Source organism: Haliaeetus leucocephalus, unplaced genomic scaffold (genome assembly GCF_000737465.1).
Source record: "Haliaeetus leucocephalus isolate CR32 unplaced genomic scaffold, Haliaeetus_leucocephalus-4.0 Scaffold76, whole genome shotgun sequence".
NCBI lineage: Eukaryota > Metazoa > Chordata > Aves > Accipitriformes > Accipitridae > Haliaeetus > Haliaeetus leucocephalus.
The window spans coordinates 2,447,999-2,464,234 of NW_010972512.1; the positions used below are offsets into that span (position 1 = coordinate 2,447,999).

General features: G+C 51.5%; 3 protein-coding genes across 3 annotated transcripts in view; 1 reads left to right on the forward strand and 2 right to left on the reverse strand.

The window, feature by feature from the left end:
- Positions 1-672, reverse strand: part of ITPA (inosine triphosphatase (nucleoside triphosphate pyrophosphatase)) — a 4,671-nt gene extending 3,999 nt beyond the window's left edge. The window contains exon 1 of the mRNA XM_010581313.1: positions 618-672. Coding sequence (XP_010579615.1) covers positions 618-638 — 21 coding nt within the window. The 5' untranslated portion in view covers positions 639-672. The remainder of the gene's footprint in view (positions 1-617) is intronic.
- Positions 673-3,797: 3,125 nt separating this feature from the next.
- The window catches only part of VAMP4 (vesicle-associated membrane protein 4), a 15,016-nt gene continuing 2,577 nt past the window's right edge, over positions 3,798-16,236 (reverse strand). Inside the window, exons 2-9 of the mRNA XM_010581301.1 lie at positions 15,963-16,020; positions 15,469-15,543; positions 13,486-13,532; positions 13,074-13,112; positions 5,841-5,941; positions 5,180-5,259; positions 4,945-4,996; positions 3,798-3,878 (exon numbers count right to left, since the gene is read on the reverse strand). Of these exons, the coding sequence (XP_010579603.1) occupies positions 3,850-3,878; positions 4,945-4,996; positions 5,180-5,259; positions 5,841-5,941; positions 13,074-13,112; positions 13,486-13,532; positions 15,469-15,534 (414 nt within the window). The 5' untranslated portion in view covers positions 15,535-15,543; positions 15,963-16,020 and the 3' untranslated portion in view covers positions 3,798-3,849. The remainder of the gene's footprint in view (positions 3,879-4,944; positions 4,997-5,179; positions 5,260-5,840; positions 5,942-13,073; positions 13,113-13,485; positions 13,533-15,468; positions 15,544-15,962; positions 16,021-16,236) is intronic.
- The window catches only part of MYOC (myocilin, trabecular meshwork inducible glucocorticoid response), a 2,712-nt gene continuing 2,008 nt past the window's right edge, over positions 15,533-16,236 (forward strand). Inside the window, exon 1 of the mRNA XM_010582153.1 lies at positions 15,533-16,150. Coding sequence (XP_010580455.1) covers positions 15,533-16,150 — 618 coding nt within the window. The remainder of the gene's footprint in view (positions 16,151-16,236) is intronic.

Consider the following 16,236-nt stretch of genomic DNA (forward strand, 5'->3'; position numbering starts at 1 on the left):
CGGGGGCCGGGCCCAGCCCTCGGGGCCCTGTCCGCCGCCTCAGGCCCGGCCCGCAGCGGGCACCGGCACCTCCAGCGGGGCGGGGGTAGCCGCCTCCCTGTTTACTTCCTCAGCGTTTGGCAGCCGCGGCCGGAGGATCCCTCTCCCTCTTTTCCCTGAAGTATAATCACGTCTAGCTGAGGGAATGGGGCAGGGGACTCCGCTCCAAGCTTTGCTGCTGTTCACCTCCCGACCTCTGGCGCGTGTTTGCACTTTCTGACACCAGATTTCCTATGTGGGAGCGATCAAGTTCCATCTTTTTGAAGGTGGATGCAGGACCAGCTGGCAGCTGTAGCAAAAACTCCTGGACTCGGGAGTCAAGAGTTGGTCCCTGCTGCCAGTGTGGAGCCCTAGAGGAACGGGTGAGTGAAGCCCAATGCACTCCCCAGCCAAACGGCGGTGGGGAGCAGTGCCTTGCAAAGCAGCAGGGTCCTGGGAGCTCTCCCACCATGGTACCCAGGCCTCCTCCTCACACCCAGCCCCCCCAGAAGCTCCTGTTTTGCAAAGGGACTCCCCAGGGCAGACTTCTTCTGGTCTGGCCAGCTCCCAGAGCTAGGAGCAGAGAGGCCTCTCCCCACCTGCATCAGAGCTGCAGCCATCCATCCCTGCAGCCCCAGGGCATGGGGACACCCAGGACTCGCTGCATGGGTCACACCAGCAAGCCTGGGAGGAGGAACCAGCCCTGCAGCAGGAATGCACAACTCCAGCCAAAACATGCTGTTCCCTGTAAAAACGCAATCATGTGGAAAACAGCAGCTAATGAAGAGGTCTGTCTTCTGCACAAAGAGGGAATGGATAAAACAGAGCCTATGCTTGAGTGAAGGACTTGTTTTTGTTGTAAAGTCTCCTTCATAGTACCTCCTAAGTGAAAACCAACCCCAAAGCATGCAGACGCTGCTGGAAACAACAACCCTTTCCACTCACTACAGTTCTCCCTGCCACCAGTCCAGGGTGGGATGGCACAGGCTGCAATATAAAGACCACAGTATCTCAAAGGAACATTGAGGAGAACCGCTCTGCAACGTACCTGAAACCAGACATTGTAACGGTCTTTTCAGCCTTGAAAAGCCTATAAAACTTGCTCAGTAAATTCTATTACTCTGAAGTTACTGACCATGACTGTTGATTTGCTGCTGCCTCTCACAGCCAGAGCTGGTCCCTTGAGAAGGTCTGTGCTCAGGATGACCCCAGCATTCAGTGACTTGAACCTAAACCCGATCAACATCTAATTCTGGCAACCCAGGGAAGCGTGCTGAAGGCTTTGACCATGGCAGCTTTCCTTGCCCTGCATCTCGAGTACAACCGTTTGCACCCCAACCTCCTGGGAGATGCTGCGAAAGCACTCCAGCAAAGCTGTCGAGGAAAGCCACCTTTTCCAGGGCAAGAGCCTGCTGCCTGTGGTGGGCCTGGTCCAGTCCTGCTGGTACCAAAGGATGAGTCCAAGGCAGGCACAAGACACAAACAGTCCAGGGTTGGGGCACTAACCTTGCCACCTCATTCTCTGTGGATCTGGGTCAGCTGGAAAAGTGTTTGTGCCTGTCCAAAGCAGCACACTGCCGGCATGGTGGTAACAGCAGCACTTCTCAGGGTGGTATGCCAGTGCTTGCACTGAGGAGAGTTCAGTGCTATCTGGAAACTCTCCCTAAGGACCTGCTGCTGATGAAGATCTGCCAAATCCAGCAAGGACAGGGCTACAGAGGGCATAGCAGCAGCTCCTACATTCGGCACCTATAAGCAGTTCTTTAACACAGTAGGGTTGCCATGAATACTTCGTCCTACCAGCACCCATTTTCCAAGGCCCTTAGCCCAGCCTTAAAGCCAGGCTTTGCCTCTAGCAAGCAACTGCAGAACTAACTTCTTTTGCTCAGACCTGGTGCCAGCAGGGATTTGAAGTCCTGACGCACTGCTGCAGCACCAAGGTCCTTCATGGATGGCAGCAGCAAAGGCAAGATGGGGCTGGGAGAGAAAGCCAGAGGTACTGGCAGGACTCTCCAGCAACAGGAGTAAAGCCTGCCCTAGCAGGCAGGCCAGAGCAGGCACAGCACAGCCGTTACACAGGCTCGCAGTGCCGTTAACTCACTTTCCAGCTGGCAGGAAAAGGTACCCGACAGCTCAGCAAGACTTGCAGCCCCCCTGAAGACAGACACAGTCCCCCTTCATCTACCCTCTTGTTCCCTTGCAGGTGGAGAGTAGCCAAAGGCATAGGCAGGATGATTTTTGTCCCTTCCACTGGGTGCCTGATCTTAAAATCAGGCTACACTTCAGGAGGAAAAACCCAGCCTGGCTTTCTGGTTCCCACCTGGAGAGACCAGGGTACACAGAGGGCAAAAGCCCTATTTATATTCCAGCTGGGCAAGCAGAGCTTGTAATCACATCCAACCCTCCAGCCTACTGTGCTCGCTTTTAATCCCTGTCTCTGCATGGAGCCACACCACCACTCAGGTGGAAACTGTGTACAAGGTCCTTAGGGCAGGTTCAGAAGAGGAAGCTGAGACATGGCACTGGGAATTCTCTGGGGCACCATTTCCCCTCTCCAGCATTACTTCAGACACACACTACACAGGACAATGCTTCTCCCATCAGAAAAGAGTCAGCAAAAAGAGAACCAAGAGAGCCTGATCTCAGCTCAGCTACAGTCCCAGGCTCAGGGCTGGAGGAACAAGGGTCCCAAAAATAAAGAGAAGACAGAAATGCCACCAAACACCTGAGACCAAGGATGGAGACAGCCAAAACACAGCAGTCCCACCCATGGATGGAGGAGCTCAGCTCCTGTTCAGTCTGGCACAGGGGCCCCTACACCTCCCCGAGCACCCCAGCACATGTGTCTGGGAACAACCCCCAGCCCACTGGATCACAGGGAAGTGAAACAGGCTGGCATTTGGGACTGCAACCACCATATCAAGGTGAACGGCTCTGAATATGGAGGGGGCTTGTTCACCCTGGACTGGTTTCAGGAGAGTTGCTGTCCTCCTGCTGTGTCTCTTACATCATTGGGCTAATAACTGGGCTTTACACACAGTTCTTGCTTCTGGTGAAGAAAACACTGAAACAGCCCTTTCCTAGGGACTCCCAGCAGCAGAGAGCCCTGAATGTCCTCCAGAACTATGAAGACGTGCAGGAACTCCAGATGTACAGTCAAAAATAGGTTTACTGGAATGTCTTTAGTCACAGCTGTAAGCAGCGATACTGAAAACACTGAGCTTGTGCATTCCTATGGCAGGACCAGGAAGTCTTCTGGATTCTAAAACCTAATTATTTCTTTTTTTCTACCCCCTGCCCACCCCACCCCACCCCCCCTTTTTTTTTTTTTTTTTGAAGAAGAGAGAAACACCACCCTTGCAGTTCTCCATAGAAGGGTCAGTTCCCTGTAACATAATAGGATGTTTCTCTTCAGACATTTTTCCCCTCCTTTGCTCTGATGAAAGGACAGAGTCCCCTCTGCCTTCCACAGCAGGCAGCAGGGAACTGCTCAGACAGTATTATTATTAATATTAGAACTCAACCATATATACAGATAAATTGTAGTGGCAAGTAGCCAGCTCCAAACCAGAGACTCAGAATTCCACAAAACAGGCAGTTTCGGAACTGAATCTTCTGTTATAAAAAAAGTCTAACAGTAGGAGCAGGTACTCAACCAAAAAAGAGGGTCATTTGGCAGTTCTTAAAACGCTGTTAGAACTGGCTACTTGCCACCACCTCCTCACTCCTTGGAGAAAAACAACTTCAAAGCTATATACAGATATCTCACTTAAATTACACAGCAGTTTGGTTATCCCAGAGCCAGCTCCACTGAAGCCTCCAGCTGCCCCGTCAGGTATGGTACTTCAGGACTATGGGTACTGAAAAACACAAAGAAACAAGCTCTCAGCCACACACCTTCGCATGCAACACCAATCTCCGCCAGAGAGATTCCCCCCCATTTCTCTAGTGACAAACACCAGGCAGCTGCATAGGAAAGTGTTTCCAAGCTCAAGCTAATGCAATCTGCTGCCTGCACACATGCTAGACAACATTTCCTGCCACCTTCATCTCCTTCCAGCTTCCCAAAATTAAACCAGATGGGATTTTCCATCAGTCTCTCTCTCTACAATGCTCTGACCCTGCTGCTAGCTCTTCCTCTCCTGCTGCAGGCTGTGTGTCAGCAGGACAAGAGGCTGCAAGGGTTTTGCCGAAGTAACAAGAACCGTTACAGAGCTGTCCCCAGCCACGGTGAATAGGAGGAAAACCCTCCGGACCCAGTGGCACAAAAGACCTGCGCTACCGTGCTGGACTGCCTCGATCCCTGGAGCATCATTCTAGAGGCAGAGGGCTGAATTACTTCTGCCTGGAAGAAACATGCTCTGGTCATTATTACCTGTTTGGTAGGAAAAGCAGCGACATCTCTGCTCTGGGGAGCTCCAGAGAGACCAGGCTGAGCAGGAAGGGCACGGGAAGGGACCAACGGCAAAGCCACGACAGCTACTTGCTGAAAATTAAGCAGCCTGGCAGCTTTGGTGAAGAGCGTTTGCAGGGACCAGACCCATTGCAAGATGGCTAATATATGTGGAGGGGCTTTTGGGAGACATCGCTGCAGTCTGAAACTCTTCCACCTACTCCCACCAGCCTCGGGATCACTCAGTGCCAACCCTGGATCAGTACAATGTTGTCAGGGCAGGGCAATGCTGGCATTCTTTGGCCACAGTAGGATTTGGTTTGAGCCTGTTCCTCTGCATTTAAACCTTGCAGAAGAGCAGCATGGAGTGGTCTACAGGCACTTTTTATGACTGCTTAAGTCAGTGTGGGGCCTGACAGGAGCAGCTCAGGTGCTCTCCCCCAGGGACAACAGCACCACGGTATCACTCATGGTGTGGACTGCCATGAGTATTTCAATACCAGACATGGCTGGGGTGACCTGGAGCTACTCACCGATAATCACGAGCAGGAGAACAACCGCCACCAGCACTATAATCGCCTTCATCTGCAAGGGACACACAGAAGCGTGTTACATAGGGTGCCATGTGTGGCTGCGTCTACCTGAAAGGAGGCCTTTGGCTTGCAGCATCTTTTCAGCTAGAAAGCAGAGCTTCTCCATCCCCTCCCAGGGAGGGCAGGTAACCGTGCCTCCACAAACCCACCCCTGCCTGTTCTCATTCTTGCTCACCTTGCAGCCTCGCCACCACATCTGCCTCCGAAGCTGCTTGGCTCTGTTGCTAAAAGCTGTTGCGTTGTCTGATAAACTTTCTATTGAAGGAAAGAAACGAGGCGATTCAGCAACGCACCCATGGTCAGAGCACCCACTCGTTCTACTAACTCCACTGAGTTTTAAGCAATAAACTCAGCATTAGGGGAAAAGACCCAACCACAGCATGATTCACCAAAGCCACAGCAGATGCCAATGTGACGCCCTTTGCTAGAGCACACACAGACCTGCTGAGTCCCACTGAGCCCCCTTTGTACTGGCTGTCCCCTGAGGACAGGAATTCAGTCTGCAAGCCAGCAAGCGAGCAAACAGCTGAAGTGCTCAGGGCCGTTGGGAGACAGACCATTCTACCTTTTCTTGAAGGAACAACTAGATCACAGCACCCAAACTCCTCCAAACTAACACTTCTGTGCAGGGCAGCAGAAGGTGAAGGTGGAAAGAGGAAAGCATCAGCAGAAAGTTATATCTGCAGCCCAAGGGTGGGAAACATCTCTCTCCAGAAGGACAGAAATACAAGCCCAGGTCTGCATTAGGCACTTCTGAACTGGAACTAGGTAACCTGGTGCAGCAACAGGGAGGACATGTGGGGAACAGGCCAGTAGAGCTGCATTTAGCATTGCACCTGATTTATCCTGCAGGTCATCCAGCCGCTCGCCTCTTTCAATCACCTTCGTGATGTTCTCCTGCATAACGTCGATGACTTCATCCACCTGGTTCTGGACACTAGAGCAAAGCAAAGGCAGCGTGAGGGGCAGAAGTGAGACCACCAGCTGTGCATTGCAGAGCCAGCCCTTGCTCAGAGCTGCCCGGGCTGGTGGGATCTGAGAGCTCACTGACAAAAATCAAAGGGGACAACAGTGGAACAAGGTTGATGAGGTGCCAAGAAAGCTAGAGGCATGGCATTGCCTGGGGTGGATCTCTAGCAATCCCAGGAAGGGTGAGGGAACACAAGGGGCTCAAAGAGAGCACTGGGAAGTCAGCAGAAGCAGGGCACCCTCCGTAACACCTTTAACACATAAATGCAGTAAGGAAAGGCACTAATTGCTGCTGGTCTGCACCTCTGCTGCAGAAGAGCTCACAAATGGAAAAAAACCCCACACTAAAACCCACACCTTATCTTTCCAGATTTCATAGAACCTCACACCGCACCTTTTCTAAAGAACTTGGGGTGAAATCAAAGCAAGGTGCACTCCTCCCTCTGGGAATAGAGTTGCTAAATGAAACCCACTCTGCCAGGGGCATCAAGAGGACAGTAAAGAAATGGCTGATATGAACTAAACCAAGTTATTATAATCCATCTTCTCATAGGTTACGCAACTCTGTGGGTAGTTGCTTCAGTGAACAGTAGCCTAAATCACACCCGCAGGGTTATTATAAATGCATTTATTCACTCCATAAAAAAGCCACACTAGTAAGAGAGAAAAATTCTCCTGGTGGAAAAATACTGCTACATTCTGGTTTGTATTTTGGAGCTAATACACTTTTATTTTCCTGGAGATAGAAATAAGAAATTTCTTGGGGCCCTAGGGAGACAATACATTGTTTGAGACATACTGTTCCCAGAAAGTAAATGGCAACAGCAATGTCTTGGAGGCAATGCTACACACAGGGCAACAAAACAGAAATAGCTCCAGGCCACTCACTCTGCATAAGTCTTCGGTTTGACAGCTTAGGTTGCCTTGATTAAAAACATTTACACACTTCAAAACATATCAAAACCCATCCAGCGTTTGCTAAATACGCAGCACAAATAGGCCACTTCACCAGCTCTCCACATCACCAGAAACGCATACCTCCTATTAACAGTGCGGCACTGGTGTCCCCAAGGGGAAGAAGGATTGCCAGTACCTCATCTTTAACACCTGCTTAGCACCCATACTATCCTGGTCCCCAAATTATCTTCCTCTTCGGACCCACACAAAACCCTCTCCTTCCCACTGCCAGCTCACAGATGCAGAAGCTCAAAGACATTATTTGCCAAATCAGGGTTTTTACAGCAAGCATCAGACCTAACTTTACCACTTAAAGAGCCATCATCCAGCACCTAGGCTCAGAGCACTTGGTATGACGAGGACAGCATATCCTCCACCACGGCCCAGGAAGCCAGGGCCAAGAAAGACTCAGAGCAACTTGCCCAAGGCCAGTCAATGGCACACTGCAGAACCAGGAACAGGGCTCCGTCCAAGCCACCATGCCTCTAATTAGAGACATAGGTGCACATTGACCTATTTCTCCTGCCCCCCTGCCAGCTACGTGCCTCTCACTGAGCAGATGCACATGTGGGGAGCGGCTGCAACAGACAATAGCGGTCACAATGGAAAAGCATTTACTTATCGTTCCAAAAACAGGCAAGGAAAGTCATTAAAAGAAAAGGCTTTTTTCTCCCCAAAAAGCTCTAGAAAGAACTCCAGATCTTTGAATATGGAGGGGTTTCCCATCTTAGTGTTTCCAGTCAGGCTCTGTAGCACCACTGCACTGCGGCTTCCAGAGCTGGAACAGACAGGCAACACCTCTGAAGCCAATTTCTGACTCAACAGCCCTTGTATGGCACATGCTGGACTCCAGCAGCACAGGTAAAAAACTTGCTTTATTTAGGACACCACAAGAAAGGGACCTGCCTTCCCTGTGCTGCATCGCAGAGTCCGTGGGAGCAGCATCTCTCTGAACCCACCTACACCATGCAGTGGCAGCTCCTGCCTTCCACATCAATGGCAGCCGCCTGCCAGGAGTTTCTTATCTGAAGGTGAAAGGCATAGACAATGCCCCAAATGCCTCTCAGCAGGAACCTGCCCCATGCCCACAAGCCTGTTCTGATCCACCATTTGTTTTGCAAGGTACGAGGCAAGTGGCAGAGCTGCCACCATTGGGAAAGCACAGAAGGTGGCACTGAGGATGCAGACAGATGCTGCCTGGGAAACATCTGGTGGTGCCCTGTGGAGCAAAGTGTCCACCCCACGCAGGACATGCACTGCCCCATGGCCCTTCCTTGGGGCAGTGGGTGAGGACATGAGGTGGAGGCATGCTCTGCAAGGGGGTTTCATTACTTTGGCACAGCAGACGAGTCCCAGCTCAGAGCCACCAGCAACACTGCTATAGCCTGAACATCTGTTATCCTCAAGTTTTTGCCAAGTTGGCTCCTCTAAGGCCATAAACATCAGTTTTACAGGCAGAAGACTACATTTGCAGTATGTAAATGTTTCTAAAATCATCTACTGGCTCCAAAATAAAGAGATTTCCTCCCACAACAGATTTGTAACCAAGTTATCTTGGTACAACTAACAAGTGGGGGCACGCAAAGTTACAATGCATCTAGGAACATGCACTGCAATGCAATGCCACCTGTATCCCCACAAGTACAGGTCAGAGCCTGGAGAGATGCTGCTGCAGTCCTGGAGCACCCCAAAGCATTTGAGGCATAGTGGGCAGGTACGTAACTTCAAGCTGCTCTGCTGTGTACCAGCATTTGGGAGACACCTCTGGAGCACAGACCCCCACTGCCCAAGCTGCATCTCGGCATCCCACCTCTTTTCACTTGAGCTACTGGTGAAAAGCTGCATGCCTTTGCTGCCTGCCCATAGCCTGGGAATGCTGTTAGCTGTCCCCAAGAGAACAAAACATTTCAAAGGTGGAGAATGGAGGCACAGAGAAATCAAGGCTTAAACTCTCACCAATGTTGAGGTGCTTAACACCCATGGAACATAGACACATTTGAGCACCCCAATATCTTTTGATATCTGATGTAAAAGAGAACCCTGGAAAAAAACAAGAAGGAAGAGACCAAGCCAGGGAATGAAACTTTGATATCCACACAGTGCCTTAATCAGACCTTAAGCCAGTCCTTGCTTTCTGCTCTCTCCCACCCATCACTGCTACAAGAGATGCCTCTCCAGGAGGGGGCTGAAAGATGCCCAGCCAATGCATTAGCCCTGCAGTTTCAGAACAAATCCAAAAATTCCCACTAGTTTGGCATGCTTGAGGTTGGAAACTCAAGTTGCATCAAGAAGAAAATATTTTCTTGTTTTATTTGGCAAGAGAGAATGAATCCTCTAATACAAAGTGTATTTCCTGTTAGGGAGCTATTGGCTTTTGACACATACATTTTGTGTGCTTCAATCCTGCCAGATTTCCAAGAGAAATAAAGTAGACTAAATACCTGCCAGGAAAGGGACCAAGACAAAAAGCATAAAGTATGTCTCCCACGACCCTCCTTCTTACTAATTACTGCAAATATGATGCTTTTAACAAGGACAGCAAGTGTACGCCATCAAAGCAACAAGAGACCCAATGGCGCTTAGCTTGGTTTAGACTCCTATTTTTTTGTGCTTTGCTGGGTCCAGAGCAGGAAGAATAAGCCTTTCCATTTTGGCTGCACTGGGTTATCTACTGAAAAACTCCCTGGGCTGGTCACGGTGTTGGGCTAATAACAGTGCTGCATTCTTCAGACGCCGTAAACAGGCCATGCACGCACCATGGGATGTGCTGCTCAAGGCTGCTTCTTGTCTCCAAGCTGGCTGTTTACAGCCAGCATGACACACTTCTATTTTCCACCCCAGCGATATTAATAGTGCTGTGTATTTTGGTGAAAATTACACCCAAACACCCCTCGTTGTGGCAGTAACCCAGGGAAAAGGGAACAGGATGGAAAGCCAAGCCAGATGGATGGTGCAAAGGCAGGAAGCCAGCACATCACAGTGCTCCTCAAGGCATGGCTCTCTGCAGAGGGGCTGCCCAGCAGACAGCCCTGCTGTATTCAACAACAGGGTATCAGGGCTGAACCCTGCCACAAATCCCTGTCTGTAAGTTGCTGGTTCATCACAACAGCAAGGAAGACAACAGTCTATGCTGCTCCAAAGCATTCCAGTCCTTGAAAGGATTACCCCCAACAAGGATGCCTGATGATACAGTCTCGGTACCACCTTCAAATGAAGGTCTGGACTATGGCTGATGTCCACTGCACAACCAGCCACCTGCAATGAGCAGCCAGGGCCTGGGAAGCTGCTGTCAACTCTTGCCTTCAAACCATTCCCCAAACACTCCCCTTCCTCGGGAAGTAATCTGGGGCTTGCAGCCAGACAGAGCCACCGGGGCTGAGCCCCGGGGCCAGGGATGCTGGCTACTGCCAGCAGCGCAATGGGGGAATCACAAGGACCCAGACCTGGATCCCAGGGAACCACAATGGTGTGCTGAGCCTCATTGCCAGCATGAGCAGGAACCCAAATCCAGCAGCATGGCTGCCTGAAAGCAGAAACATCAGTGGTAAAGGAAGTCAAGCAGTGCAGGAAAGGTGGGGATTTTGGTTACATTTTTCAAAAGATGACCTGTGATGAGAAGCTCCTTTTCTACATAAAAGCAACCCAGGTGGAAGAGGAACTTCCCAGCTTCCCCCAAAAAGGCACTAAGAGCTCTCGCTACACACATTCAGGACTTCTCACAAGGCCTGGAAGCAAAGGCAGAGAAGAGAGATCAGCTCTCCCTTACCTCTTCTTTGTAACTTTGAGGAAAAGGATAAAAGCCTGTTAAAAACTACCTTTCAGCTCCAGCCCACCCCAGGGATGGTGAGATCTCAGAGGGAGCCTAAGGGATCCTCTGTGGCCACTTACATCACCAGAGGAGCTTCCACCCCAATGAGCAGCTGTTGGGACAACAGACCCTGAACTTCCAGACACATCAGGACAAAACACAGCATGGAGGGGACTGTGACGCTTTCTCCCGCCACTACTACTGGCTCTAACTCGCCTCTTTCCCCTACGAAGTTTGCAGTGTTCCCCACCATCCCTTTCTGCAGCTGAGCCAGCCTCGAGGGTCTCTGCTGCCAAACTCTCCACCCTGACCCAAGCTCCTTTGCTGCCAAGGACAACTAGGAAAAGTTTCCAGTCTTGCCCCTCACATTCGACATGTTCCACACCTTTGCTCCCATAATCCCATCACTTTTTCCTCTGCCCAATCCTCTATCCAGTTTCCTTTTACGCCTACCTTCACACCTCGTTCCTCCAGCCCTGTACAACTACAGTCTTTCTAACTTTGCCCAGCTATGCCTCAGCTCTCCAAATGCTCAAATTCCTCCTTAAAATGTCTTTTCCTTACAGTGTTTCAGCAGCAACCCAACCCTCCTTTTCCTCCGCTGTTGAAACCAGAGTGAACGGCATCATTACGAGACCACGCATCAATCCATCCAGCACAAGGGCCCATCTGATCAGAAGCTTAATAATAAGCTCCATGACAAGAAATGACTGCACACTGTAAGTGCTTATTAAACAAAACGATCAACACCAATGAGAGCAGAAAGTAGATACTATTTTATAATAGATGCTCTAGATACTAGATAGATGTAGCCACTTGCTACACCAAGGGACATACCCCACACCAGGTCCACTAGACAGGCAATCTCCGGCAACAGGCAAGCCTCTCATGTGTTGGGCATTAGCCACATCACACCTATGAACCCACCAGCTCCTGGGTGAATTCTTTCGTTTTGCTTCCCCCTCACAGCTGTGGTGCTATCCTCTACCTAAGCCCCCACTCCCTTCTGCCTGGCCAAGACAGTGGGAAGAGAAGAGCTCCTGTTTTCCCCCACCATGCAGGAAAGGCAGAAGATGCTCTGTAATTCCTTTCCAGCAGCAGAAGACGCAGGGGTAGATGTCACCCCCTCTCCACCTTTTTATGGGGGCGGAACCCCACTCATAAAACCAATTCTCACCCTTCCCATTCACTCCAGACCAGCATGGCACTGCCCTAGAAGGGAGGCTTTAACCACACTGGCTTACTGTAAGGACCAGTGCACATCTACCAACAGCATCCTCACACCCTGGAGGGAACAGAGACCCCCTGAAAACTCAGGGCTCAGTGACTGACCCACTGCCTCTTGTGTAACACAAGTGCACTTTGCCCCTCAAGGTAACGTGGCAAGCGGGCACACAAGTAAGCACTGCCTAACGCTGACATTGGCAATGAGTCATCTCAAAGCTGCGCCGGCTTCTTCCCGGCACAAAAAAAATTCCTAATGAAGAGCAACGCTCAGGCTGCACATGAGATGACCCAGTCTGATTAATGCCCAGTCATCAGTCCCCCACAGATCTCTGTTCTGGCTCCACAAAGGTCGGCAAAGGAAACAGCACAATGCAAATCAGGGGTCTGGGAATAACCGGCCCCTTTCCACTGAGTGCCACCATTGCATCCCTCATAGGAAAGGACAGGGCAAACTGGAGCCCAGAACAAGCATCATGCAGGAAATGACTTGATGGGAGAAGGATCCAGAGTGTTCACTCCTTCCTTCTTGCAGTCAATAATCCTCCTCCAGCTGTAATGATTTCCTGTTTGTCCAGCTGCTTTGACCCACTGAGTCACTGCTCATCTCCAGCTCACCTATATCAGGTTTTTATCTGGAGAAGAGGAGGCCCAGCCACTGCCCAAAAAACACGGTCCTGGTGTGTTCCTGACCACTTGCTTTCTTGAAACATTGAGCAGCAAGTTACAGGATGAAGAAAAAAGAAACAAAACAATAAAAAATGGTGCTAGCAAAGGTTAAAATTCAGGGTTAATGCTCTAGAAAAAGAACCTCAAAAGCATGGAACAGGTTATCACCAGAATACAGCAAGGGCTTTAGAAACTCCACTAAGCTACTGTAATACAATCCTATCCCTTTATCTCTGTCAATGCTCAATTTCTTGATAGCATGAATCAAATTTGATATTTCCCTTAGCTGTGGACACATAGGGTAGGAAATGTCAATTAGAAGAAAGCACACACAAGCCATGTTCATATTCAGAACTACACAGAAATACTCCGGTAAGACAGCAGCAGGAACTCGCAGTGCCAGAATAAAATATTATCTGTGTGACACTGAGGAACAACTTACTGCCTGATCTTGTCATTCCTGGGTCCCAACGGCCCTCTCCTGCAGGCAGAAAAGAGAGCAATCAGTATGGAAGATACAACGAAAACATGTTTTTAAAACAGACTCAAAAGATATGCAAGAGAGAATCAACACCTTCTGGATGGAGGATTGTTCTCATACCTCCCATCAGTCCCTCCCACGTCTCACGATACATGGGACACCCCACTTTTATAAAGGTCACACCTATTAAGTCTTAATTCATGCTTAAGCCATGCCAAGGCTCTGGGAGATCATCTCAAAGGAATCAAAGGTTTTGATTCCCAAGCCCCCACCTACGTGGCAGGGAACAGCTTTTGGTATTCGACGCCTTCAGTCTCAGAGCTGTAGGCAGTTAAGACATCACATTCCCTACAGCAACTGTTCAGAAACTCACAAGAAAAAGTCTTCCTCTTCATCTGAATCTTCCTCCAACAGGTTCCTCTGCAAACATAGAAAAAAACCAAACCACTTTGTCAATAAGCAACCACCATTTCACACACACGTTTCCAGCCCTTAGGATGCAATCAGTATCCTCTGACTGCAGGTTACGCACGAGCCCTCCTTTGGAGGGGATCGATGGTACTTTTTAGGTGTCTGGAGTTGTGCTGTTTCTCTCCACTTGTGACCAAGGGATGAGCTGGATGTCTGTGTGCTGCTATTATCACCTCGGCAGTGTTTGCTAACTCTGTAAAGCACAGACCAATGCAAAGCTCTGCAGCTCTGACTTTGGACAACTCGCACCTCTGCCACTGAGCCAAACTGGATTTGCATCAATGGCCAGTTGCCTGTGCAGGTTCAGATCCCAATTCTAGGGATCACTACAACTCCCTGTGACACTGAAGCAACCAGTGCGTCAGCACGGTGAGCCCTGCCTTGGAAAGCAGTCGGCAGAGTCCCTGCACAGGCCAGTTGTGGAAGGAAGGCCCTCTCTGCTCAAGGGACGATCCCCAGTGCTGCACTTGGTCAATGGCAGCTGCTAAAAAAAGTCAGCATCTCTTACAGCCACCCTGGGGTATCCCATCCACATGGAAAATCAGATCCACTCCTGATTTGGAGGATGTGGTGTCTCCAGCCATCTGACAGCAGCAGGTGTAAGAAGGATGACTGCAAGGAAACACATTGGGCTCCCTGCATGGTATGTCCGGAGGGGTTCACTCCTCCAAACCCCAACTCGGGCAAATGCTACAGCCAGGCTGGAAAGCAGAGCAGTCTGGTAGCGCCTCTGCTTCACGCCAAAGGGTTCCTCACTACACCCCATCAGACGATCCAAAGGCTGATTTTTAAGAGCAACCTCAAGATCCCACTTAAGCTTGAAAGTTTTAGACAAAGATGTACATTAGTAGAGCTCATTTCTCTTACCAGAGCAGCACAAATTTTCCAATCGAGCTGAGGGCTCCCAGTAACATCTACTTAGGGTCAAAAATAACCAAGAAGGGGAAACAGCACCTTAAACATGTGGGCCTAGGAACATATCAGATGGTCCTTACGGTACCAACAGCTGCTGCTTCCCCTGTGCATAAATTTGGGCTCCCACCTGCAAGCACAGTGCTCTTATTTTGAAGCTCACCTACATTTCCATCCTTGTCACATTTGCTCAATCAACCCGCAAGACCACGCAATAGTTTCAGCCATCGCCTCCCTCAAGGGACGAAGGAACCGCTCTTGGCAACACAGGATCCTCCTCTCACTGACAGCTATCGTGAGCTGCAGCAACATTTTAGACTACAGTCTAAACTCAGTTTTAGCACAGTATGACCCCAGGACAAACACATCAGCTTAAATCCACTTTGTTTGAAACTGGCAACCGTACCACTTTGACCCATATTTCAAAGCCTGAAACGTCAAGGGACCTTGGCAACAGGAAAAAAAATTCAGCTGTAAAGCACAGGGTAACTTCACATGAGTCCTTCAGCCAGCGACGTGGGGAGGAGAGCCATGACGTGCCCAGGCCAAGCTCTGCGGAGAGGCAGGAGACTGGAGCACACCGGGATCTCACAGCCGTAGAGCCAGACTAAAGGAACTGAAACAGGTTCTCAAAAGAGCCGTATCTCCTCACAAGGTTTGTTTTAAATACACAGACCAGGTGTGCCACACGGATAGTCCCCTCACTAACTAAACATCGCTATCAACAGTGATATGGGCTTCTCGGGCCCTGTGGCCGAAGGTTGTGGCAACAGGAGCCCCTTCAGCAAAGGGAGCCATAGCTTACCTTGCACCAGCCCGGTGGCTATCGGCACAGGGCAATGCCGAGGCCCTTGGGGTCCCCAAGGCGCATTAAGGCCCACCTGCCCGTCACGGGCACCCCTACCTTAAGTAACAGCCTGCTATGGCACCGTTACGGCCACCGGCGCCGGTCCCCTGCCCCGCCGGTACTCACCCGCTCGCTCTTCACCGAGCCCGTCACCTCGTCGTCGTTCAGGTGCCTCTTGAATTTCGGAGGCATGGTCTCTACCTGCGGGAGAGGCGGCTTCCGTCACCGGGAGGAGAAGCCTGGAAGGGGAGGCGCAGGGAACGGCCGGGTCACCTCGCTGCCCGGCACCCGAACTCCTCATCCCTCGGCCGGGGACCGGGAGAACGGGTGTGAGGGGGAGGGAGCGACCGGAGGGGCCCCGCGGGCGGCCGGGCAGCCCCTCGCACCGGTGGGCCCGGAGGAGTATGGGGGGAAGGAGCCCGAGGCGGGTGGATACAACGGCCCCAGGGGAGGGGGGCTGCAAGGGCAGCCGGTGCCCGGCACCCGCGCTTTCGCCCTGCCCCGCCGTTCCGGTCCAGCCCTCCGGGGCCCCGGGGGCCGCTGGCGAAGCCGACCCGGTGCCCAGACAGAGACACCCCACCCCCGCGACGGCGCAGAGACCCCACCACCGCCCCACTCACCGGGCTCCGCTACGGGCCGGGCCGGCGGGAAATGGCCGGTGCGGCGGCGGCGAGTCAGCTGTCCCATCGACCGCTTCGGCGCTCCGCCGGCCGCGCCGAGCGCCGGAACAATCGATGCCGGGGCGGGAGTCGAGGGCGGGGAAAGGGGCGGAGTCGGGGGAGGAGGGCGGGAAAGGGGGCGGAGTCGGGTCGGAGGGCGGGGCCGGGGTGCGGCGGGGCGCGGAGCTGGGAGCTGGCGGGAACGGTGCGGGGGGGTGGAGGGACGGGACGGGAC